General features: G+C 51.4%; 1 protein-coding gene across 1 annotated transcript; it reads left to right on the top strand.

Annotated features, from left to right (window-relative positions):
- Window positions 1-1219: 1219 nt before the first annotated feature.
- On the top strand, window positions 1220-25989 carry LOC128728489 (proto-oncogene tyrosine-protein kinase ROS). The gene is made up of 14 exons (XM_053822115.1): window positions 1220-1486; window positions 12210-12272; window positions 17094-17153; window positions 17248-17592; window positions 17683-17925; window positions 18212-22325; window positions 22397-22616; window positions 22684-23381; window positions 23473-23666; window positions 23749-23856; window positions 23949-24574; window positions 24653-24798; window positions 24883-24939; window positions 25532-25989. The coding sequence occupies exons 1-14, from the start codon at window positions 1220-1222 to the stop codon at window positions 25987-25989; spliced, it is 7599 nt and encodes a 2532-aa protein (XP_053678090.1).
- Window positions 25990-27413: the final 1424 nt, after the last annotated feature.

The following is a 27413-nucleotide window of genomic DNA, read 5'->3' as shown; positions in this document are numbered from 1 at the left end:
AATGTAGCTGCGTGATAAGCATTTGAAAAAATGAGAATCTGCCCACTTAAAACAACTGCCCATGGTCCCTTTTTCCCGAAAGGAAGCTGCAGTTAGAGGTTCAATTCACGAGCACGCCAGATGCCGCGTGTCTATCCCTGTTCAAGAATCACTCACGTGTTCATCAGTCTTCTTGCGAGCGGTGTCGCCATCTAGCGGCGAGTAGCTGAACTCAGTGTGCTCGAGTAGCCCGTGCTGGCATGAGTGTTGCGCGATCATTGCATTTTGAGGTGTTCATGCATGAACCAGGGCTCCTCAACCTTCCAGCGTTGAGGCGATATGTTGTCGCTTCGTACCTAAATAAAAAAAAAAGTATAATCATTTTGAGCTACACGTGATCAGCGTGGACGTGGTTTATTGTGCAGAAGCTTTAAATGATATATTAATTTTTGACTCCATTTAACGCCCTAAAAAACCCCCAGCAATATCGCTCTCCCGAGCCCTGCCCGCATGAACCGATCGGTCAGAAATGATCACCAGTGCCAGGCCATTCACGGGCGCCCTCGAAGGCACTCATGAGCACTTTGCTCGCATTCCGAAATCTCCCTTCAACGCGTACGGATGTGTTCCGTTGCTCGTGTTCGGGTCAGTGTGGCGTTGCGTAGCTAAAGTGCAGTAACCGTTGGTGCAAGGACAACCCGCGAGCCTCTGCTGTTCCGGAACAGATCGCAACAGATTCCGGATAGGTAAAAGTCGGATGGTGGAGACCTTTGGTTTCTAATTCGACCGCTTGAAGTTTGGAGCTTTTGCTTTTTTTTTCTTCAAAAATTGAAGCGAACTGAACAATCCCGCGACCGTTTAGAAGAAGCTCGGGTTGAACTGTTCCACAAGTGGACAGGTAAAAATCGTGTGTCATGTTTTCCCACGCAGGTTGAGGTGTGAAAGTGCGCGAGAGTGTTTGTATTCGTGGGTGACAAAGTTTTCAAATTAACTGCCACCGGATACCGGAAAACACGTGGTGGAACACGCACCAACTACTACACGCTGCACAATGTGTTCGGTAGGGTTCTGAGCCACGATTCCGGAAGGATTGAACGTTGTTTGCAAATCGTAGGATAGATCCTCGTGTGAGGAGTATAGCCTGATAACCGGGTCCAAGGATTGTTGGACGTATTCCGGTGAGAAGACAGAGCGCAGGAATTGTAGGTAGATCCAGACCTTCGGCGGTGTTCCAGAGATTATGTCGGCGGCCTGGGCTCCCGGATGGGACCGGGCCCGTGGTGTGGTGCCGCCCATCAATCAACAACGCCGCCGTCCGACCGTCAACCGTACGCTATCAACGTCGGCGCAGTTGGTGGTAGTGGTGGCGGTACTCGGGGCGGCCATCGTCCTGCTATCAACCGGAGTGGATGGTAATGCAATCCCTGGCGAAGGAACCGGCGAGGACGACTATGTAGGTGCGATCCAGGAACTCATCGCTCGGTGCGTTAACAGGTGCCCAGATCAGGTGAGTCGGCTTTAGATTCTTGAAAGAGGGCATGCACAACTCCAGAGTCGAGCGATCCACGGTGTCCTTGGGTTGGGAGATAAGACTTGCAGTTTCTTGTGATCGGTCGTGGCTGGGCTGTCCAATTCGTTACACTTAAAATGTTGTGAGGTTCTGATTTCTCGGCATAAAGAAGATCCGAACATTCGAGATCCTCATTCTGAGCTGTTTGTGAGCCGTCAGTGGGAAGAGTAAAACTCATCCAAAGGGCTTCATGCACTAAACTCGATGGAGTTGAATCACGAACACTTCTTGTGACACCTCTGGACGTTCTACAAAGTCTTCTAGGCTTTCCTTTCGCCCGGTTCTTCTCGCCGCAATCGAACAAAACCGATCGCTGTTGCATCCGAGTGTCATGGGCGCCATTACAAGAGCTCCTATTCTGCGGATAGGAGCAATCTGAAGAGAACAAAAATGAAGAAGCGTGCATCGGTTACAGATAAAGAAGCGCGGGATTTGTTTGTTTCAGTCTGCTCTTTCTTCAAGCTCCGTTTCCTCTCGATCACCGCTCGTTTTTTTTCCCTTTCACCGCTGACCTCTCTGCCATCCGATTCATTTGCCAGTACGATTGGGGCATGTCAGTGTGACGAGTCAGTATCTGTGCCCCCGCGCTACTGCATTCCACCTTACGGCAAACACCTGCGACCACCTAGAGATACTCGGAGTTGTTGTTTTTTTAGCGTGTGGCCTGCCATCAGCTCTATCGCTGCTTCCACCTGCCACTCGATCGTCTGTCGATCACGATGCTGACTGTTCTGTTTTGATTCCCCGTTCGGCGATAACTGTGGCTCTGGAGACGTCAGACATCTAACCGTGTGTGTGATGTGCTTGCGTGGCGATCCGATATCAGTTTGACCAGCAAAGCTTGTTCGAGAGATTCAGTTTCTAGCGAAGACTTTCCGGTCTGTTGGTGGCCAATCTCGTGTAGATTTTATGTTGGAAATGTTGGAGCATATTTACGCCCCTTTGGAGTTGTTGGCTCGCGATCATGATCTTGTTTTTGGCGTATTTGCTCTCTCATCTGTGGACTTTTTAAATCACTTATCAAACGATTTTCGTTTGCAGGTTGGAGGTTATAACGAGTTGTTGTCAAGAGTAATTTATTTGATGATCATTCTTTATGTTATACGAAGACAATGTACAGTTTTGTAGACAGCTTCTTAGCAGAATATATTGTTCATATATCTTTAGCATGTTTTGGGAGGATCATTTTGGCAGGTGCTAACGGTTGCTACTATCCTTAGTTCATAACCTATCATATGGCTAGTGAAGGCCAACGGTAGGTTCTCCTGCAGTATGACACGTTGCCTTCTACCCACCTCACAGTAAACGAACCCCAACCGAAGGTGATCATGAGCCGCTTCGTTGGTACTACTGCTGCTGCTATTGATGCTGGTACCGGCTTAGCGCTGCTAATACGCTCATAATGGAGGCAAAATTATAATACCCCTCTTCATTCCTCTCTTCACGACCCGCCTTCAGCTTACCCCCTTTCCCCTGACAGGTCCCCTTATCTGTGACAATTTGTGGTATTGCGCTCGAACGCGCGCCTCCAACACAGGGCCGTGAACAATGATGGCCGGCCATACTGTCCAGTACCACTGCTGCTCCTCTTCCCCCGCCGTTCCCACACCCCTCTCCCCCTTTGGACGCAGTCCGCGACCCAACCGAGGGCAGGGGAATTTAACGCTCGCCTACCGGAACTTGTGGAGTTGACCTGGAAAAATGATTGGTCACCATGCTCCGGTGCAAGCCGATGGTCCAGCGATATGCTTTCACACTGCTGCGATCCTACTTCTGCTCTCCGCTCGATGCTCGCGTGCTATCGCATGTGCTGAAGGGCAACCATTTTGCGAACGGGGTTTTCCTTTCGCACGTCTCTCTGGGCCAAAGAGGAGTTGATGATTTCAGGGCGGGAACTGGCTGGTGATGATAATTTTCGATGCGTAGATTAGGGAAAGGATTTAATTGTGCCGCATTCCATTCGCGGCAAGTAGTTTCCAGCGGCATGGTGGGCTGTTTTTGCTCTTCCTTGAACCTAGAGACCTGTAATAATTTCGAAGTCTCGCCTACCACCGAAACTACGCGTGCTAAGAAATGATTTGCTCGATTTCACAATCGAGAGCAATTCTGGCGGAAAGCATTACCATTTGCTAATGAAATTATTTCCCCCCGCCTGTGGGGCTTATCTCCGTTACTAAAAACAGAACAAAAACCACCCAAAAAGGCACAAAAACCCGCAGCCCGGCTAACACGCGCTGCTGTTTTTGCCGGTGGTATGTCTATTATTTAATTTGTTTGGTTTTAGCCTCGCTTGTCTCTACCATATCACCACCGGGATTGTTCCGTGGTGTGGAAGGGAAAGAAAAGCCGCGTTCCATGCTATTTCGGTTGCGATCTAGCTGGGTTCTAATTGTGTTACCCGAATCGGCATTGCGTGATTCGATTTCCGCTAATGGCTTTTTTTTGTGAACTTCAAAGAAGAACGGCCCTCTCTACGCGCTACCGCAAAGAAAGTAGCTATAAATGCGAACTTGACTTTCTCTTGACAGCTGTCAAGTACATCGCGCATCCCAAGATCGCGCTCATAAAAATCGCAAAAAAAATAATCCAACGATCAAACCAAGCCCGTAATATAAGGGAGGAACATAAATTTGAATGAAAACCGAAAATTCCACCCCAATGCGATGGAAGCCAAACCAACCCCTACCGAACACCTAATCGTGGCTTACCCGACCGATTAGATAGTGGCTTAAAATCGCGCGACTCCGTGCATGAGCTTCTCTAATCAGCGGATCGAGCGCACCAAACGGCGCGGCCATATATAAAAAAACGCGATCGAGACGACTGAAACCGTTGATGAAAAGAAAAACAGAAAATGAACACCCAACCGCAGAAGTGATGAGTAAGGAGAACGCGATAGAGCGCACGAGGACGAAGGATCGTGCAAGAAGGAGACGGAAAAGCAGAGCGCAATCAGAAGCGCGCACTTGAACACGGAAAGCGGCGCGATCGTCACGTAAAGATCGTAAAAATATTACCAGCACCATATGCCCAAGAGGTATTTTCTCCGATTTCATGAGCTTACGGCAAGGGGTGGCGGGAGGGGAAAGCGAAAAGTGAAATGAACGGGGTCATAAAAATCATGAAGCGAAAAAAAGGTCGCTTTAACGGCCGTTCTCGACTCGGTAGCCCGTTATGGTTTTTATCAATGGAAGGCTTTGTGAGGCTACTTCGGTGGCTTTGACCGGACCTGTATCGAATCGGATGTGGGTGCGTGTGTGTGTGTGCGCATGTGTCGGTACATCAACCTCCTTTGGATGCTGAGGAAGAGATCGAATAACGAATGAGTAACACAACTCCATATTCAAATGGGATTAGCTTGATCGGTAGGTCGGTAGAAGGAGGCTGTAGGACTAAGTGGTAATAAACTCCAGGGGAGCAACGATCTTAAAGTAGAACTTCTTTAGATCTTCAGTTTCTACGATTAACGGACATCGGATGAATGCTGACTACTCGCACTGCTAGCTCAGCTGAACTCGTTCATCTAACGGATCGTTATACTTCCAGCGGACGTCACCTGTCGAATGAAGGGTGTTCATCACCACTTCGCAGGTTAGACCTCGGAAAGGGTGTTGAGCGGGATCAAATTCGCCAGATTTTCTGCAACACTCGAACGGAACATCCTGGGGGAGAGAAGGCGAGTGCAATTGACGAGCAGTTCCTCCGAAATCCCCTCAACACTTCCTGGTGGGGCCAATTTGTACCCCATTCGTACAGTGTTTCGCGTGCTGCGGTACTCGTCAATGGTCAATTGTCGGTCTCTGTCCGAGTCCGAGGGGACCGAAAAAATCGTGCAGGGGGGAAAAAAAGGTTAACTACAATAAATGTGTACTGAGCTCGGGCTATGAAAAATGTACAAATAATAAAATGCCACCCAGTGACGAATGGCACGAGGTGGGGTTGGGTTGGGTGTGGAAAGTGCCCCCTCCACCTTCTCGGGGAGCTGGCCCTCGCCCTTCATCACCCAAAAAAAAAAAAACAAAAAAAAACAGGAAGCCTACATCCGGCGGTTATTTAATCATTGCGCGCGTTTTTGCTTCTTTCGTTTTTGCTATTCGGAGTATTACAATTTTTTTTTCATCTTCTTTCCGCAACCGCCATTGCCGGGTTGGTGGTTTGAAAGGGACCTGAGGGGAGGGAGTCATGTTTGACGTTTGAGAGGGGACGATTTTTGCAATTCGTACAGAGCGTTTTAACGTCAGCTCGTGAGAGATTAACCGCTTCGGCTGACTCGCGGCCACCCTGATTGATTGTCGGTAGAAGTGGAGGTACTTCTGGGGGCTTTATTAGCAGTGAACCGCTCGCTTATGGTCAAGACCTGCGCTGTGGGATCAGGTTCTCGCAAAAACACACCCCAGAGTTGAGCCCAAAACGTCTAGCATTCGCTTTCAGCACGCTACAACATCTTAACGCTCCCTCCGGAAGGGAGTTCTACTCTCGTACCGTCCCATTTCCGCTCGTTAGCCCGACCCTGAGCCCCGGGGAGTTCATTATGCACGTTGATAGCAGCAGCTCCATGTGCGCCGTAATTGGCTGGGAAGAGAACCGATCGAACCCCGGGGTGGCTTATCTCGTGGATGCGTGGATTCGAAAATACCTCGCGTTGTAAACCCCTGCCGTATCGCAGCTGACTCGCGATGACCCCTGCGCAACCCCTTCAAGTTGTCAAGCCCGCAAGGGGCCTGAGAAGCTGGGGGACAAGAGGGAAGGGGAGGGAGGAGGCAGGGAGCACGGTCTACTCTCAGGAATTATCGCGCACACGGAGCCTCTGGTTGTGGCGTACCTCTGCGAGCTAGCAGAAGATTGTCGTATGATAGCCTGGAATCTGCTGCCGGAAGACCCTTACATCAGGAAGAAGATGCGCGCGAAAAGGTCGGTGGAACATGGAACAGTCCGTCTCACCGGCAAGGTGCGGCAGTAGAGAGAAGCCAACACCTATCGGTACCTATCAAGACGCTCACCTCGCCACGTGGTGGTTCATCAGCACGGTTCAACGGAGCGCTTGACAGCTGCTCGAGCTGTCAGTGCGGATCTGAACCTCGCAAACAACAAGACCTAGTGCATCTCTGGAAGGTGGCGTTAGCAGATGTCGTGCCCTTTTTTTTGTTTGTTGTTTGGAGAGAGCGTAGACAACATTCCACAATGGCGCTCGAGCGCGATCTGACCGTACAATGTTTGTACATAGGTTTGCGACATCACTTCACCTCTGACCGTGGTGCGGTGTGACAGCGGAACAATAGCCTAAACAAACCTCACCCCAACCCACCTCTCATGCCCTCTCCGGGAGGGGAGGGGAGGGGGGGGAGATGAATGATTTTCCCCATCCGTCCTTCTACTTCGTGTTCCGTGTCTCCACGCTTTGTGATTCTAATGCGAAAGCAATTGGGCGGACACATACACAAACACACACGCATGTTTGGGAACTATTCTGTGGATCAGATGAGGGATCTCTCCCCACACACTTCAGCTAGTTCTCCCCCCCCCCCCCCCATGTACCTATGGAGCCAGAAGGGGAAAGAATCGGGTTCTGAGCACAAGTGGATTTCGCAACATGAAGCGGGTGGCGTCGCATCGGATCAGTTGCCGCATTCTGACAGCTTCCTCCAGCGCCACTGGAACGTCCAAAGAGACACGAAAACAAAGGCATGTGTGTGTGTGTGTGTGTGGTTCGACATGAGAGAGAGAGAGAGAGAGAGAGAAAGAGGGAACAAATGGACCAAAAAAAAGCGAGCAATCGAGGCATCCCCCACACCCTCCCACCATGGTTTATACCCCTCCCCCAGCCCCCAACCCCCTCTCCAACCCCCTTTTGGGATACCGGTGCAATAGCAGGCTGAGTTGCACGAGGCTGAGACGAGAACATTGTGGGGGTGCGTCTCCATCGTCCGGTGATTTTTTTTTTGTTGTTGCTGTTGAATGAACCCGTCGAGATTAGGCACTGGCTAAAAGGGGAAGGGGGCTGACGTTTGCAAGGTTACCCGAAGTGTGCGAGCGAGAGCAAGATCGCAAGCGGCGAACGATCGCTCTGGTCAGAACCGCGGCTGGACAGAACGCGCCGGCGAGAGCAGAAGTTGCAAATTGAGTTCACGGAAATCTCAATCAAACACTGTTTGTCAGAAACGGCACGTCGGCTTGGAGGGGGGGAACGGGGAACGGGGCGTCCTGGGGGGTGTCCGGGAGCCGTGGTGCATCCTGCGATGGCCACCATTTTTTTTTCGCGCGGTCCAGCTTCGTGCTACTGCTACCGCCCCCTAGCGGCAGGAAAGCTTTTGTTCGAAATCGGGAGAAATGTCGCGGCTTTTCGACATCCTTTTGATGGTGTCCCGGCGATGGGGTCGGTGGGAACGGAAAGGGCAGGGTCTTTGATTTCCGCTTGTATTGGTTTTTTCGTTTGGAGCCATGCCCGTTTGACATTTGCGGTTTACTGACGAACCTGTTTGACAGCTCATAACCGCAGTTCCCAGGGATATCGCCTCGACGTTCCTTTTCGCTTGACATCTTCGTTTTCCTTCTCTCCTGTGTGTGTGTGTCATCCATCATTACCGAATTATTATCCGGGTGGGAAGCACTTGATCGGACGATCGAGAACGAGAGAGAGAGAGAGAGAGAGAGAGATAGAGAAAAGAAATAAGAATAAGGGTAGATAGGTAGTTTGGGAGGCTAAAAATAAGACACCGGCGCATGTGAGCGCGCGACAAAAGTTTTATTTCCTTGCGGGTCCTATTTCATTTTTTTAGCCTTCCCCCTCGCTCCCTTCCCCCTTCCCTTCCCCACCCCTGGGCAGCCCTCATTCTGAGATTAGAAGCCAACGACTCCCCGCTAGACCGCTTTCCTCTCAAACTCGAATGTCACTGTCATCGACACGAGGCAGATATGCATGCAAATATTTACCCCTTCCTCTCCCTCTTCACCATCCCCCCTTCCTCTTCCCCTTCCCCATCGTCCTCTACCCCTCATCGCTTGTGCATCCTTAAGACAGAGGTGAATTCGCGAACAACCCGCACAAGTCACCGTGGCACGTGGGTGGCAGGGTGGGGGTCATGAACCCTTCCCCACCCCCCTTTCCCCGGTTTTCTCATTTTTTTATCACTTCTGTCAGGGGGGTTTGTGCCTTGTTATGCGCCATCTTTTACGTCCGCACCATATCTTTGTGTTTCGTTTTATTTGTTTTTTTTTTCTGCCACGATGCTCCTCGGGGTTTTTTCAAACCTTTGGTCACTTGTTTTAATCTATAAATATTGGGGCTGCCTGCAGGCGTCGAATGTGAACTTCGGGCGTGCCACACCTCTGCTGCTGCGCCCACCTTTTGAGCCCTCACCCCGCCCCCGCCCCCCCCCCCCCCCCTCCCAGAGCCCCTTCTTCGTCCGCATGGGGCGTTGCGAATCGCGATGAAGGGGAAAAATGAAAACTCGCGGAAAATTCCCATCAACTCTGTTAGCACCGCTGCGGTCGGGATAGGGGGTTGAGGAGAGGAGAAGAGGAGGAAGGAGAAAAGGAGAGGTAAAGCGAGGAACGCAAAACAGAAAAAAAATGTCGCAAAATTTGCGTAAAAATGCACAAACTGTGTTTCGGCTCTTGGCGGAGTGTTGGTTTTCTTTCGATTGTTGTTACTGCTCGTGTGCTGTTATCGTTTTGGTTGTATTTTATTTTATCCTGCATTTCTATTCACGGGTCACCCCGCTCGTCCACCTTCGCCCTGCTCCACCATCCACCCTTCGCCAGTGACGCAATGATCGCAAGCGTGCCTTCAAACCCTGTGGGAGGGAAGTGTGGAAGGGGCAGCGCGTGTGGAAGGGGTGTACCGAAAAGGGAAGAGGTGATGAAGGGTGAATGGCGGGAGGGAAGGGTGGCACGGGAGCAATGATAATTCGTGGCAAAATTCGCGCAACGCCTTAGCGGAAATATGCTGAGAAACGGAGAGGAAAGGATTTTCACCTCGCTTCCCTCCGCCCCCCCCCCCCCACCTCCTCTCCTCTCTCCATCGCTCCCTCCCCCACAAGGAAAATTGTTTGTCGAATTCTTGAATATCTCTAAATACGGGTCAACGTTGCTCGTTGGCAGCATTCCGCAATGGAATGCAAACCACGCGGCTCTGGTTCGAGGGAGCAAAACATCCCGGGAAATGGGAAACCTCCACCGTCGAGGGTTTTTCCCTCGCCAGCCATTTCCCACGCGGATGCGTCGGTTTCCCATCACCTTCCGCACGCACTTCCACACCCCACCAGAAAGGGCGGACGAACTCGGGAAGCGCGAGAATGAAAAGTCACGACGAAAGTGTGCGTAGTATGGCTTTTTTTCCGAGGTGCGGAAGAGTCAAGCCCCAAGGTGTGGGTGCCCGAGGTCACGGGGGGAGGAGGGGGGGGGGGAGGGGGAAATGATCCGGGTCGGGGCAGGTATCCCCCCCCCCTGCCTCCCGGCGCAGTTTGGACCGGAAGGGTTACTTTAGGGTCTCAATTAGAATTTATAACGCATTGGGCGCTCGCTTCAACCATCGTCAACTCTTTCAGAGGGCGAAGAAAGAACGGGTGTGTATGTGTTTGATTGCACACTCGAGATATGCAACGCATTTCGGTCGATGTGTGCTAGCATCCCCCCCCCCTCCTTTCCCCGGATGGATACCTTCAGTTCCGCTTTTGGTGCCCTTTAACCCTTCTCTTGGTGCTGGAGCAACAATGTCCCGTGTCATTACGCTCGAAGTTCCTGTCCCCTGTCAAGTGCTCAGGTCTAGTTTTGTGTCCGTAAGCATGTACATGTACCGTCACGCTCTACCCTCCTCGTACGCTTCGTTTACAACGCACAATCGCGCGATAGCGGCGAAGGAACGACGAGAAAAGATTGATTGCTTTCGTTTAGTTCGTTCCTGCTGCTGTCACAGACCAAAAAAAAAGCCCATCGCCGCTACCTGAGACGTCCTGCAGATCGGCTGAGGTCTTTCCATTAGCCGCACAATGGCGCCCTGACGAGTCCTTCCTGCCCTTTTGGACGACCAATGTCGAGAATGGTGGACCGATTAGATACGTCAATCCAACCGTTCGATTTGTCTATCTCCGATCTCCCGCCAGTGGACAAGCTTTTGGGCTTCCAGACTTCCCGGAATAGCTCGACGTCCTGAGGTTCCTTCGCGGTGAGCCTTCCTCCTCGCAGGAAGGGAGGTGCTTCCGGTTTCCCGGGGCTTCCACCACCTCCACCGGTGCCGGAACGAAACCCACCCCTTTGGAATTGCACCCAAAATTGGCCGCTCGGACAATCATAATAAATTAACCGCAACCGGACCATGGACGAACGACACAATCTCTCTGGGGCTCTGGGTGTGTTTGTGGTGTACTGCTTCCCTCTCCCACCCCGCTTCCTACCCTGATTTAGCGTTTTTCTTTTTTATCCGTTTTCTCACTGTTTTTCAAGTGACAACTGAGGGCGTTCGTTTTTCCTTTTTCTCTTTTTGCTCTCGCGTTACCGGGCCTTTGCGCGGGATTATTCCAACTTCCCTTCGTTCGTGCCCTCGCTCGAAAAGGGGAGGTTGACTTATCGCTTTTGTTTTATGCTTCTGTTCTGCCTGGGATTTGTGAGGGCATATATGCGGTGCTGGTGATTTTCGTCCACCAGCTCGGATGCTCGGCGTTTATTATTTACTACGTTTTTATGATGACCAGCTCATATTTCACCCTCCGAACCGGGTGAAGGGCGAACCCGGGGTGGTATGCACCAGATCATCCCTACCACCCACCCACCCACTCGCGCGTGCTCTCTCTCTCTCTTTCTGTTCGCCTTTCGACGAGAGTGGCGAGAGTTTCCTCAATTTGTATTAATGACTCGCCCCGGGCCGCGTGGACAGGCAAAACAATGCAAAAGAGAGCACCGAGAGTGAGTGAGGGAGATAAACTGCTGTCATGTGCGTTACGGTAGCAACACTGCACGAGAAGAACCAGCGAAATGACAGACGGGGTGCAGTACCTCCGGAAACTGGCCCGTTTCCGGTGCCGCTAATGAATGTGGACACGCAAACCATCGGCTACCAGCATCAGGGCCATCTAAATCCCGGGGCTCTTGTGCCCTGTAAAAAGGGGTGTTCATTTTCACTTCTTCCCTCGTTTTGCGCTCGTTCGCGTTGTTTGGGGTTTTTTTTTCTTGTGCTTCTCGGATATATCACCTGCCAAATAGAAAAGCTGGATAATCCGTCTAACCAGCCTGTGATCATTTGCGCATCCTTCAAAAGGCCAGCCCTTCCTTAAAGTCCAAAAGGGCTCCATCTGTCAGGCGGCTGGATGCACTTGAGAGCAAGGTGCAGGTTGGCGCCAAGAGAACGAAACATTAGATTCTGCGATAGACGCACTTCACTGCACCCGGATCGTACACAGACCAGATTCAGTTGCGATCATGCTGTCAACATGGGGTGTTTGTTTACAAACACGAGTGTCCCCGTGATGTCGCACACATGCATAAACAAACGCCACCCGACGCCGAGGTCCTGCTGCGTGTCCTTTGCCGAGGACGCGTGCTTTTGCACTCGAGATGGCGTCGCGTCTGCTGCACGTCCTGTTTGCATTACACACGCACTTCGTCGCTTTGGTCCTTATGTGATCCTTTTTATTCTTTTCCCTCTCTCTTTCTCTTTCTCACCCAGAACCAAACGAGCTTCACGGAGCATGTCGACGCCAGCTGTGGAAGCGATTGTTACATCAAACAGGTAAGTACACCGGTTCGCTTTCTATCTGTTCCGTTTCGCCAGTGTTGTCCGTTCGCCATTCCATCACTATTGCTTCGTCTGGGCTGTTCCGTTGTCTGTCTCGTATCTGGGAATGTCCGGATGGTCGTGCTGCGATAACTTAACGCTTCTATCTTTCGCCGGTCCTCCTCCAAAGCGATGGGGAATGTCTGGTGCCCAATTCCACCGCAGAGGCGTTGCAGCGTGAATTCCAACGTTGTATCCAGCGCACCTGCCAACTGAGGCGTACTTCCGTCTGAAGACTGCACGGTGTTGTGGATGGGTAGAGTGCAGAACGTGCTATGCTGATCGTCTGCGGTTACGGTTCAAGTCCGACCGGTCTGGGTAGGGTCCGTTCCATTAGCGATTCTGCGATTTTGTTCTCATAGGCTGCAGGTTTAAGAGCCCGAATGGGAAAACGGTTTGCCTGATGCAAACGCGATTGAAGAGTTATATGAATTGTACTACAATGTCTCATGAGAGCAGCGTGAGAATTCGTAATTAACTAGCAAAAAAGAACTGTCGACTCATCGACATAATGGGGCATGTTGAAGTCGTTTGAGATGTGAAAATGACGCAGCAGGTGCTGTTGCATCTCAAGATTATGATCAGCTTTATCAGGTGTTGAGCTTCTGCCCCAGAGTTACTTTCATATTCCTTTTGCTTTTGTATTGATTCCCTCAATAACAATTGCTTTATGCGATGCAGAATGGTTTGAGATCATTTTTCAGCTTCAGTGTCGATTTGGACACTCATATCGTTTTTCAAATTTCTTTTAGTGTAGAGAATGTACGTCTAAACAAGCGCAAAAATATGACATCAGGCATTCATTCCGCCCTCATGCAAGTGTTCCAAGATACGCCCCCAGCAATAAGCAATTCCAAATGCAGGTTTTTGTAAACTTTAGCACCCAAATTCCGGAGCAGAAACGGATTCTAGCTGAATTCGCCCCTTTGATTGCAACGTTCCGAGAAACGGAGGAATGGGGTTGTTTTGAATCATGGGATCTTTGTGCATGAAAAACAATAAAATTTTGCCTGCAGTCTAATATTAACCATGACATCGAACCGCTTGTGTGGTCAAACGGATGTTCACCGAGCCAAACAGCCCCATTTTGACATCGTCGGGATCAGATCACGCGATCCTGGAAATAAGAGCACACGGCCATAAAGTTCATCCGGTGGCGATCAACCGCATTCGGTCGTAATCAAAATGCATCCATACGCGAGCATATGCCTGCAATTCTTTCGCCTCTTTTCCCTTCCCACAGCCCACTCCTTGGCGTCTCGCCCATTCGGGATGCACCCGAGATGCCTGTGGAGATGCACACGCCGGGGTTTTGTTTATCCGACTGCGTTCGCGGAGCAATCTTTGATGGCTTTTTAATTACGCTCAATTATCGTCGCTTTGGGTGGACCGCGTGGCCACACCCGGGGTGTTTATTCGTTCTTCTGGTACGCCCAAGTGCCCATGCCTCTGAAGTGCTCTGAAGGGTGTCCTGCTTTTGTGCGATTTTTGTGCTTATGAAAATCCCGCCCATCATCTCCATCGGGATGGGTCTAATTTTGGAACCACAAAACGCCTTTACAACCAGGCCGTATAAAATGCGGAAACTAGGAATTAATCATCAACCGCGGCGTTGTGTACAACAACGAGAGATAATTCATCCCCATACGCATGGAGCTTCGGGTCACAAAAAATAAGATGCTTCCAAACAACATTCCGGGCATCCGATCAGGGACACCGTCCACATCCATCTGGTGGTAGTTTTCGTTCGTTTTTCCTTGCGAGATAGTTCCCTTACGCATCGAATTCCGACGTCCGATGATAGCGTTAATGCTGTGATGTAACCGTCGCATATGTCGCCACAGTATGCTATGTTTTAGTTTTCTTTTTTTTTCTTTCTTTCTTGTATGCCTTACTGAGCACCCTTCGGAACGTGCCAGACAGATGATGCGCGGGCTCTTCGCTAGGCAGCTCCAGAAGAACATCATTAGCTTGATAGTGGAGCGTTCTAAGGCGTTTACAAAGACAACTCTTTGCGCTTGTTTTCGAAACACTCGATACCTTGATAAAGCGGATTAAAATGTAGGGCACATTTTACATTCATTACCTATCTTAGACGGCTTATACATCTTGGACTCCCGAACTAGTTAGATAAATGGCTCCGTCTTAATTTTATGGCGCTTGAATGTTTTGCACTAACATCCTGCATACCTGTTAGAGTTTGTTTCGAGCTTTGGCAGAGTGTGTGCATGCAGCAAATAGACAAATTAAATGCTCAATAATTTTCCCATCTAGGTCGATGTTTAACCAATTTTCTCAACTTCAAAGCTCCCGAACAGAAAATATAACTCTCCTCACAGAACAGACCGGGTGCGATTGGTCGTAAGTGATACGGATAGGGTCCGCTATCGCGATCTTCGCACCAATCTACTCGTTCTCGTGCGGTTCCCACACCATCGGTGACGTCACCGAGGGCGTACCACACTGACAACTGTTTTGCTAGGGTTAGCCCTTTGACACCGCTCACGTTCGAGCGCCGGATAACGAGCCTCGGATTGTGCTTGATGAAACGAGCAGATCAGGGAACCAGCATAAATCCAACAGTGCAGGGTTGACCTCTGAGGAAGCTGCTATCTGAAGTAGAGAGCTAGAGCTCGTGAAGGGGTTCCCTGGATGTGACACTTCGCGCTGAGAAACCCTACCACACCGGGAACATGTGGCCGATTAGCGTCCAGTCGATTCAGGCGCCGGGTTTTGCTAGGTTGCCTGAAGCTAAGTTTGGTTCCCACGTGTTACGCGGCTGCGTCATTTTGCGCCACTCCACCTTCTTCGATGTTCAGACGTCTCAAGAGGAGGAACGAACAAAGCCTCTAGATCGGTGTTGGGCTGACTGTCAGGTCATCATCAGCTCAACTCGCCTGCGATTGATCGGAGCTTTGTCCGGAAAAAGGGGTTCTTTTTTTTTGCTATCTCTCACAGCATCCTCGACAGCTGCGTGCACGTGTGTGTGTGTGTGTGAATGTAGCTGTTTGCTGTTTTGCCTGTCCAAACGGCTCTTACGCACCACAAACCAATTGAAGGACCGAGGGGCACTTTATGCCCGATCGCGAGGGCCCCAGGCCTAACGATGCACTTCCTGCGATTGTTTGGTGTGTATATACTTTTACACCACAAGCTTATAGCTGTTTATTCGCGGCTTATTATGCGCATAGTCTCCGTGCCGTATGCTGACCAGCTGGCACGCTCTCTCTCTCGTTCAACATCTACGCCGCGCTTGTGGGGAGATTGTTTTAATGTTTTACAATTATTGCCTTTATTAACGCGCGCTCAGCCTTTATGGCATTCAGCTGCATTAAGCGTGCGTGTCCGGGCGGATGAGGCAGAAATCTTTTCCACTTTCTCCGTTCCCGCCACTGTGCTGCAAAAGGCGCTTCAAAGGGGATCGTCCACCGACAGATGCGTCCAGCCGATGCGCCGGGAAGTCGTCCTGCCGAATGTGTCTAAAAATTGCTGAACGAGCGGATTGCTTTCATTAACGGAGCCTCGGACGATTTATCGCGCGGTTCCAATCTCAAGCTCCACTGCACAGTGGGCTCGGCAACGATATTGTGGGCGGCAGAATGGTTCCGCGTTCCTGCTTATCACGCTCGTTCGTGAGGAAGCTGTCAAAGAACCAGCAAGAAGTTGCTCCATCAACAGGTTGTCAGGCCACGCGGGGTTTGATGGTTTCGAAAGTATTCATTATCACAAAATAGCTCGCTTTTTCGGCTCGTTTCAAGCAGTGCAAGCAGGAGAGTTACTGACAGAAAGCAAGGAACAACTAAGCCGTGAAAAAAGGCGAAGATGAACGTGTTGCATCCACCCGTCGTGGTTGTCGACTCCAACCATGCGAGCGTTTCGACATTGAAACCCCAATTATTCTCTTTTTTTTTGGCGCAACCAAGCTGCGATAGTGGGCGTGAGAATTCACTCACCCTCACGCACCGAATGGTCCGTGTGGTGGGGGCAGAATTTTTTGTCAGCGTTCTGATTTATGGCCATATAATTGCGTACATCTGAGCATCGGGCGGATGAGACCGGGAACATACTTTAATGGCCGCTCAATTAAAAGCTGATGATGTCAGTGGATTTATCTATTTCCTATACGCGCGCGCGTGTGCGTGCAGTTGTTGGTGAAATTTTGACAGCTGATACACTCGTCGCTAGCTCAAAATGTCTTCCGAATAACCTTTCAACCCCTGTGACCTTCGGAACTAAGCTCGTGCCGTCGCAGTTGCACTCTGCGCGCGCTCTCTCACTCGTTTAGCGATCGTTTCGCTTCCCTCTCAAAAAAAAAAATCCCCCTTTCATCCGCCAATGTCCACTGATTGCCCCATCGTGCCGGACTGGCTCTCATCAAGTGATAGACCCCCTCGAACAGCGTCCCTAAATGTAGCCCGATCCGTGATACCCGTGACGTCGGTGTCCGGACCAGGCCAGAATGCGCATCTCGGACCCCTTGCAACATCCTCCTGCTGGACGCCGGTTCCCTCTGTCTCGTAACAAATCAAAATGTGGACGAAATCAGCCGGGGCACAACTGTTGAAGGCGGACGATCCGTCGGGTTTTGAGTCCGCCCGCGCTTTCCGGCTCGAGTTAAGCTCGCGTGGCGCAGGGTTAGGGCCATTAAATCTATTAACGGTAGCGGGATGATTGAGCCGCAGCCGCAGAGGTTTGCGACCAAGACCCCCGCCATCCCCCCCCCACCACCTCACACCTCCGCCATCCCTGACCGTCTCCTCCACCTCCTCGTTCCAGTGTACGGTGGGTTGCCGGCAGTGGGAGCTTGCACTGGAATCGAGCTGCCAGCAAGCGTGTGTAAGTACTGAACCCCGCACTCGTAAACGAGCGCCACACAAACTGACCAAAAACCGTTGAAAACCCCCCTTCCCCCCGCCACCATAACCGACAGAACGTGAGTGACCAGGAGCTGCTGGAGGCGCGCGAATGGTCCTGCATCGCCGGCTGCAACGATGGGCTGGGCAGGTACTTCCGGTGGTTAAAGGCAGAGATAGGGACGCCCCATGCGCCAGCCCTTGTTGCTGACAGTCTCACCGCGACGGCATTAGCCCTGGAATGGGAGGTCCCGGAACGGCTGGCCCGGCTGGCACGGTACAGGAACCGGGGACCAAGGAGTTATCTGGTACAGTGGCGCTACGAGGAAGTCGCGGGCGATTGGAAGTACTGCAGGAATCAGAGTATGGGTGACAGCTCGACGGTGCGTGTCGACAACCTGCAGCCGTACACCAAGTACCGGGTAAGGGTGGAACAGATGGGTGCGCCTACACGCTCGTGGTGCGATTGTACACCGTCTCCGTTCTTCCGTTCTTCGTTCTACATCGTTCAGTTTCGTGTGGCACTGCTGCTGTCACCTCATCACGACCAGGTCCTGACGTCTGAGCAGAGTGTCATCATCAGCACGCTTCCGTCAGGCGTACCGACGTCGGAACCAACCATTGTGCGGGCGGTTGCTGTTGATCACTCGCGGATATCCATCTCCTGGGAGCCGGGTCCGTTTCCGAACGGTCCTGTCCTGTCGTACGTGCTCCAGATCAAAGATCTCCATCCGACTGGCTACACCGCGCTCAAGGTTTTCTCTTGCTTCCTGTTTTTTTTCACTCTCTCTCTCTCTATCACGCTCACTGGCTGGCATGTGCGTTGCAGTGGTTATGTCGTTCTCAGTGCACCTTGCTTTCTTCCGATAAGGCTCGAACACTGATTGTATTGGGCTCACCTAACCCTTCACGCTGTCTGACTAACGCATTTTTATGTTCTTGTGTGTATGTATGTGTGCATGTGTGCTGTAGGTGTGTTGTGCATGTGTCGCTAGTACTCGAAACTTTTCCTGACCTGAGGTGTTTTGTCTCGATTCGCAGGAGATCCCGGAAACGAGCACCTCTCGGCATTACATGTTCGAGAAGCTCGAACCGGGCCACAACTACTCGGTGTCGGTGGCGATGAGTAACCCTGCTGGTGAAGGTCCAGCTTCGGTTTCCCTAGTCGCCACTCCACCTAAACCAACTGGCCATGAGGAGGTTCTTCTGCCAACACTCATCCTTGGAGCTGAGCGGTCGGTGTTGACGCAGAGCTCTAACTTATTCTCAGACCCACCCACAAGCGTGTACGCAAGTCCGGACCATAAGATCCGAGGTACTGCCACACACATCCGGCGTGGACTACTGTTCGTTTCAGACGACGCTGGCTACCTGTACAAAGCGCCATCGAGACCTGGAGCTGAGAGCTCCCGCGTACCCATCCTTGGGCCGAATGCAGCCAACAACTTCCGTCCGACGTTGTTGTCGGTGGATTGGTTGAATGAGCATGTGTACGTACTGGGACAGGCACGTCTCACTCAACTCTGGCAAATCGCTTACTGCGACTTCACAGGTGGCCACCTGACAGTAGCAATCGCAGGTCTACCACGCCGACCTGACCACTTCGCGGTTGATCCGTACAATGGCTTTCTGTTCTGGGTGGTAGGAGGTGTTCGACCTGATGCTGGGCTCTTCCGGCTAGATCTTGGGGACATCTCGAACGGTGTTCGACATGAAATTAGACCCCAGCAAATGGTGCGAGGACGCAATCTGGGTGCGTTTGCGCTTGATTACGCCAACTTCCGCGTGCTAGTCGCCGATCAAGGCAACAACACTGTGCTAGCGGTGTCACTGGACGGGGAACGGCTTGAGGACATCCGGAACAACACGCAACGACCACGATTTGAGCGTGTTAAATCACTAGCCCGTGCTAACGGACTGTTCTACTGGACGAACGGGACTGAGGTGTTCGCAGAGGACTACCACCGGCTACATAACAGCTACTACCACAACGCGTTCCCGATCGCGGCCAACAACACGTACTTCAGCATCAGCGTCAACCAGACAGCGGAACAACCAATCCCCATTCCTGTAAACCCTCCACGCAACCTACAGGCGTTAGCTGCACCTGACAAACTCCTCGTGTCCTGGGACGTGCCATATCTCCTAGGAGTTCAGGGCCGAGGTGCGTGGCAATCCTGGAGCTATCAGGTTGAGGTGGGTGATGAACGGTTTGCGACCATTCTGCACACCGCCACCGTCAACGGCACGAGCTACTCCTGTGACGTCGCTGGACGACTTGAACCGAACCGCGTGTACACTGTTCGAGCCGCCGCGTTCACTTCCGCTGGTCAGGGCCCGTGGAGTCGTGAGTTCCGTGTGCGAACTCTCCGTACTGATCGCCAGCGCCATCTAGTGTGGGCTAGCTCGGATGGTATCCTGCGTAGTGACGTCATCGGTGAGCATGTCGACACGCTGATAGCACGTTCACCCGAGCTGGACGGTGCAGCTGTTACCGGGTTAGCCTGGCATGCTCGAACGCTATACGTGGTGAGCAATTCTACGCTGCGATTATATCGCGAACCAAGCGCCCCTGGTGGTGAGTGGGCGAAAGTACGTGAGCTGGAATCGGTCGAGTGTGTCGCGATCGATTGGATCGGTGAGCGACTGTACTACTCTAATCCAGCCCAGCAGTTGATCGTACGAGCAGGTCTACTCGGTGAGCAGCCGGAACCGATCCACAGTGTGATGAATGTGCGTGAGATCCGTTTCGATGCGTACCGTGGGTATATCTACTGCTCGTCTGGGCTCATTCTAGAGGCGTTCCGGCTGAATGGTAAAGGTCGAGTGCAGTACTTCAGCGAGAAGCTGTTTACCGGCAAACAGATCATAGGTATGACGCTCGATCATGACACGGAGCGATTGTACTGGATCGTGCGCAGTTACTCGCACTCACATCTCTATTGGGCACCTCTCGCGGGGTCTTCTGGTGCAGCTGCATCAGCTGCCGGTCCGCCTTCTCCTCCACCCTCACTACCTCTCACCGATCAGACGCCGCAAGGACCTCTACTGCACTTCAGCGATCGTTTGCTGTGGCTGCGCGAGGGTCAAGCCGTTGTTGGGGACGTGCGAGGCGAGAACCTGGCGTATATCCGTGCTCAGCAGTTGAACGGGACGCGTGCGTTCGCCCTCATCGAACCAGGACGTGTTGTACCACCGACGGTCAATGTACTGCCAGCGAATGTCGTCGCTAGTTCGATCCGTGTCACAGGGGACTGGAGACGTTTCAACGTCAGCTGGGCACCGGTAGAGAACGTCAACTATAGCACTGTGTTTTACAAGCTCACACTCAAGCTACCGAATGCGCGAGATCTCGTGCAGGAGTTGACAGTGCCACACTTTGTGTATGGCGATGAAGACCTCAACACCGATCCCGCTGATACACACAGTGCGGAACGGGAACCGATCCCACCATATACCCCGATTGACATCACGTTGCACGCGTTCACCTACTGGAGATCGTCAGGGTTTACGAGTGTACAAAGGCATACACCTGCTGGTACCCCTACTTCTCCGATAGCACCACGTGTCTACATTCAGCACCGATATCGACCAGGGACGCATGAGCTAGCTGCAGGTATCGTGTTCCGTTGGTCACCTCCTGAAGAGCCTAATGGACCGATCGTAGCGTACCGTGTTGACTGTTGGGCGAGTCATGATGACACCCAAGGACGTGTGTTACTCGATGGAGCTGAGGTACGCACAGATCGGACTGAGCTGATCGTGGCAGAGCCAGTCTTACCGAACGCGACGTACTACCTGCAAGTGCGAGTCCGCAACGTCGATCACGAGAGCCGTCCGAGTGAGGTTCGTTCGGTGGGACTTCGAGATGGACGTCCTCTACCATTACTGTACGTGGCTACTTCCGAACAGATCCTGCTACTCGATCTTGATCTGCGTGATAATCCGACACAGATCGTTGCCACTGCCGTACCTGCCGTTCTTCTAGCTGAATTGCGGCACGAGCGACGACTCTTTTGGGTGAACGCAAATGGAGAGCTGTTCATGTACGATGATGCGGATGGGAAGCGAAAGTTGACGCAACTCCCACCACCTGTGACCGCTCTTGCTGTCGACTGGGTTGGGCGTACGGTGTATGTTGGGAATGCCAGCACACTTCACACCTACGACTTGAATCGTCTGGAAGGAGGCGGTTCGGACGCAGCTCGTCGCACGATATCACTCCCGCTCTCTGACGCTGTTGGACCAATCGATCTGTTGCAGGTGTTGCCAGATCAACCGATACTGCTGGTTGCATCACGCATCTCAAGGACTGGATACACTGTCGCACTCGATCAATCCGACCCCGTGTTCGTCCCTTTCAACTGTACGGGGAAAAGACCAAGTGGTCGTAAGACCGAGGATCTATATGAGTGGGTATGTCGGGAGTACGAGCGTCTTCTGGATGGATCAGGAAGACGGGGGATTGTGCAGGATGATGGGTATCTCTACTGGATCGGACCTGACGGAACGGTGCGGATGCGAGCACGAGATGATCCTCCAACAGCTACCACGCGGCCCTTCCCACATATCGGAGCCGTTGCACTACTTCCAGGTCAACAACGCCAGCATTATCCTCCCGAGCGTTGTCTTGTACCGGTCGTCGAAGATGTTCAGTATGTCCCGGAGCTGCTAGACACGACCGAGGACTCGTTGACACTTCGACTTCCCGAGGCTGTGCGGCATACGAACTGCAGTGGACGTCCACCTGCCGTTAGATACCGCGTGCAATACCAGCGGATGCTAGCAGTTCACGAACTCAACGAGGAACCTACTCCAGACATCCACATCGTGCATTCATACGAGCTTCGCCTCACGATCGGTAACCTGCGTCCTTACACGCGGTACCGTTTTGGAGTGACGCTTACTAACCACTATTTGTCCGCTGGAGACGTTCTACCTGTACCACCTGAACGAGCTATGCCTGCCATCTTCACGACCGCAGTTGGTGCACCTTCCAGACCTGAAGGTATAATCGTGCAGCCCATCAGCCCGTCAGAGGCGATCGTCAGCTGGACACCATCACGTCAACTCAACAGCCATCACGTCTGGTATGAGATCTACTGGCAAACGGAGACGGATGGACACAAGAACCGCCAGCAGCAGCTCGTCACGGGTAAGTAATGTCGACGTAACAATCTCACAATACCCTGACGGTTCTCTAAGGGGCCATGTTTCGTTCCACAGATTACAAGCTAGACGATACACTCATGTCGATGGAGCTTGGACAGCTGCAACCGAACCAAACATATAGCGTGTGGGTGCGAGCGTACTCCAACGTTCACGCGTACAGTGAGAGTGATGCGTTTGAAATCCAGACCTACCCGAAACCGAGCGACATTGAACAGGTGTCAGTCAACTCGACGGCAGTGCGGCTGCGTTGGATCCCTCCAGCCAACTGCCACAAGTGAGTACTTCTTCTAGAGTATGCTAAGCTCCTTCGGTACACCGTTTCACCGGTCTCTCATTTTTAGATACAAAATTCAATATTCGATCGCGGGACATCACAACTGGGTGACACTGTTCGACTCGCTCGTGCCTGTACCGGTGTGGCATAATTACTATTACACGCTGGAAGGGCTTCTACCGAAGACAAAGTACTTGTTCACGATACTGCTGCACTACCCGTTACGAGAAGAGCCGTACTTGTGGCCACGTGATCGTGTCTTTCTCTTCGAGACGATGGCTGACCGACCGGCTGCTCCTGGACGGCCGTTGGTGACACACCTGCGGCAGGACGTGTACAAGGTGAGTTGGGAACCAGCGAAGGATAATGGTGCTACAATCGAGGAGTACGGACTCGAGGCACTCGTGAGTCAGTCGAAGCGAGCTGCTCGTTCTGTTGGAGCACCTGACGGAGATGACGAAGAGCCAGCCGGTGGGGATGGCTTGAATGGTACGGTTCCTGCCAGCGAGCTCGACATGTACGACGAACATTGGAGCCAGGTGTACAACGGCACCGACATCTACTGGATCATCCCGGAGCGGTACGCCATCCACAATAACCTGTTCCGTGTTAGAGCACGTAACTCGTACGGTTGGGGTCCGTACAGTGACGAGAGTCGTCCCATCGATTCTGGGTTCTATGGTCAGCGTACCGTCGTCTACATTGCGGCGTTTGCTTGTACTCTCAGTATGATCATCATCTGCGTTATGCTGCTCGTGCTGTTCTGTAAGTATCGCTTTTTGGCGAGAAAACAACTAAAGAATTAAGCTGACCGGCGTTACATATCGGTGTTCGACACCGTTCTCTCATATTGCAGTGATTCGCCAAACGGAGAAGATGAAGAACTTTCCAATCGACCCAACAAATACGCGGCTATCGGATGTTGAGCTGGCGAACCTGCGAGAACTGCCACGCCGCGGTAACTTCGTCCACAGTACGAATATCCTGTACAGTTCGGGAGCAATGCCGGACTCGGAAATGGCCCTTCTTCCCCGCATACGAAGCGATCAGGTGAAATGGCAGCAAAGAAGGCTTTGGTGTGCATCTCAAGGACGTACCAGGACTCCAACTGTTTCCGTTCTCCATTCAACAGATCTACATGGCGAGCTCTTCATTACTAGGCAGTGGCGCGTTTGGTGAAGTCTACGAGGGCGTTGTGAAAGGTGTTGACGGCGAAGCTGAAACACGTGTTGCAATAAAGGTCAGTACCATGAAGCATGCATATGCAGGCAACATTGCATGCAGCTGCTAAAGCTTAAGCCTTTTGTTTTGTTCTACTTTCATGTTCCTCAGACTCTGAAGAAGGGTGCTAAGATGCATGAAAAGCAGGAGTTCCTGCAGGAGGCTCAGCTCATGAGTAACTTCAAGCACAAGCACATCACGCGCCTTCTCGGCGTTTGTTTGGAAGCGGACACGCTGCTGATCATCATGGAGCTTATGCAGGGTGGCGATCTCTTGAGCTATCTGCGACGTAGTCGCTCACTACCAGGCCAAGCAGCTCGCCTGACGATGCTCGATCTGGTTTCGATGTGCCAGGACGTGGCGTCCGGTTGTCGGTACCTGGAGGAGATGCACTTCGTTCACCGGGACCTAGCCTGCCGCAACTGTTTGGTCTCATCTGTCGATCCGGTCGAGCGCGTCGTCAAGATCGGGGACTTTGGGTTAGCCCGGGACATCTACAAAAACGACTACTACCGCAAGGAGGGTGAGGGTCTGCTGCCGGTCCGCTGGATGTCTCCGGAAAGCCTGGTGGATGGTGTATTCACCTCACAGTCAGATATCTGGGCGTTCGGGGTGTTGCTGTGGGAGATCATGACACTTGGGGAGCAACCATACCAGGCGAAGAATAACGTTGAGGTGCTCAACCACGTCCGCGAGGGTGGCCATCTCGACCGGCCGAAGGTGTGTCCGAATGAGATGTAAGTAGAGTTCATCTTTTGAGACCGATTGAGCTTTCGTACCAACACACAGTGATGAAAATCTAACGTCTTTGTTAGGTACGAGCTGATGAAGTATTGCTGGAAGTTCTCGCCAGATGAGCGGCCCACGTTCCGGTACTGCTTAGAAGTGCTGAAGACGTTGCGAGAAAACACCAGCGAGGACACGCAGATCTTCTCCCCGTTCCCGGCGAAGCTTCACCAAGGTAAGAACGCACGACGCCAACGCTTTCCACGTTTTCTTCTGTGCACTGCACGCCAATCAAGCGAATTCATCCATCTCGTTGCAGAGGCCGTTTCCAATCCGGCTTACCTGGCTTCAGATAGCGGCCAGGTATCCCCACAAGGTAGATAGAGTTGCACCTCGAGCCTACGACAGCTACCATTGCTTCACCAGAAACATCACCATTATCGTATACACCAAACATGCGAATATTCATTTCAGCTGTTCGCTTTCACGAATTTTCATTTCTGTACTGCTCTTCTTGTATATCTGCTCATTGACCTCCATTCATAAACGATCATGCATGGCTTTTGCACGGACTCTAATTCGAGAGTTGCTAGAAGAAGGTTGAAGGGTAAATCCAAAGGATACTAGCGTTGAGAAACATTTTACCTTTAGGGATATTCACTTGCACAATACTTCAATCTACTTTTTATCAAACTTTTCATAATACTCAATCGTTTGCTCACTATTTTTACAATCTTATGGGGTCTTAATTTGGGAGTTTTTACCCAATGCAGAAAAATTATGTATCAGGGGACAGCTCAGTGCAAGGTTTTGAACAGTTCGTGCATGCCAGTTTCTTATTCTTGCATTATTCAATGCATTTGCACCCAGCATATGTAACGCGTAGTACACATTCTGTTTTTTTCGTTTTCTTTCAATTTTTGACGTGTCTTTTACGACTCTACCCCTACCTCTACACATCCGTGCAGGTTCGCTGCGCTATCACCCCGATTGTGGTAGCGATTCCGGGCTGATCGCCACTCCACCAACATCTAGCAGTGGCAGCAGTGGAGCAACCGCCTGTCCCGGCCCAAACACACCGAAGTACTTGGAGCTGGTGTACGAGGACAGCAGCGGTGTTCAACATGGCGGTCCACACACACCTGTGACCAACGTTAACTCGATGCCGACTGACAACGGCTACGAGATACCGATCACCGACTCGCGCTGTCAGCAGCAGTTGCTTGGGGTAGGTCCTCTTACGGAAGCCAGCGGTAGTAGCCGACCCTGCAGTTTGGCCGTACTAATTCCTAACCTAGCCGTACTGCTGCCAGACGGCACAGGCGGTATGGGTCGGGGCAATGAGCAAGCGGGACCCCAGACACCTATCCCCGCCACGCCCACCAGTAGTATTACGGAGCGAGATGATCTGCTGCCTAGAAGCTGAGCGAGCTGTTGAGTTGCGCTCGTGATAAGACGACTGGTAGGTTAGTAAGGTGTCCATAGCGTCAGAAGGCCCCAAGGTATGTACAGTGTCATGCCAGAGGCGTTAAACATGGACGATGGCGCGGAGATTACCTAGTAGAGTAAGTTCATTCGACTTCATGCGAACCGGTCGTGTGTGCGCGGAGATACTTGTATTTATCTATCAATCCAAAGTTCTCAAGACCTGATCCTTGCAGGTCCAGATAGGTGTAGCGCGATTAGGTCAGGTTAAGCGAGGCAGCTGTAGACACCCGCACCGGGTCAGAGTCCGTGCGGGACTGTTAATTGTACTTTTAGAGTAGGTGAACTCACCACCTGTGTAAATAGTCATTTAGAAAACAATCAATTTTTGTATGTGTGTTAGGAGAAGGAAGAGTAGAAGAAAAAGGAGAGTTACACCAAGCTGAATTGCTGCACCAGAGTACGGAACCCAGAAGAAGCGATGGTACCTTTACACGTCATTTCTCTTTGCGTATGCTCGTTGTTCCCTCCCAGATAGTGAAGTTTACAATTTCAATTTCAATATGTTGATCACCAAACCAATGCACAAAGCATAGTCAGATCTCGTAAAAAATGGCAGCTTTCTGTATATTAAATACTCTAGTAGGGCAACGATCCATTACGCTGTGTGTGGTGGTCTCCATCAACCAACTTAAATCCAATTTATCGGATGATCCTTGCCCTTTTTAGGAATGACATTTTGCTTGTGCTTAGAAATAGACTCTCATTTAACTGTGACAGCAAGCAACAAGAACGAGCCATTGCGCCTTCTGGGACGTCACCTCGGGTATACTACGCACTAAAGCAAATGGTGTACTAGAATGGTTTTTGCTATCGCTATAAATCCATAAAATTTTGGCACCTGAGCTGTACTGGCATGCTGCAGCTTTCGGGAGGTTATGTTTGGTGCTTTCTGTGTGCTGCGATGTTTCGTGTGACTAATCTAATCGTCTAACTTTAACGATGTTGATGGCAATACCATAATATTAATACAAATATTTACACAACGTTGCAAGTATTATATTTTGACAAGATTGGAAAGCTTGCTGGTCACGAGTTGAGCCTTATTGCTTGGGTTGCGAGCTTCCGGTAGGGTCTGCTGGTTTAGCAGAGAACAGTGGACTTGTACCGTTCGATCAACCCAACGCAACGGTTGCAATTTACAATCGCGACCAACGGTTTTGCCATTTCCAGAAACATTCAAAACATTCTAGTAAGCTTGTATTAACATTACCCTGCCCGATATCCGTATTAATAGAACGAACGGTTTACTGCCGGTGCGCTGTTCCTACCAATAAAAACTATCGCAAGCTGTTGTTGTTTCCCCCCGATTGGTTTTCCGAACGTGTAGTTTTCTTTTACCGATAAGATTTCTTATTCCACTTG

This window comes from Anopheles nili, chromosome X, assembly GCF_943737925.1.
Source record: "Anopheles nili chromosome X, idAnoNiliSN_F5_01, whole genome shotgun sequence".
Lineage (NCBI taxonomy): Eukaryota > Metazoa > Arthropoda > Insecta > Diptera > Culicidae > Anopheles > Anopheles nili.
Note: the sequence above shows the minus strand (reverse complement) of the source record. Positions and strands in the feature narration are given on the sequence as shown.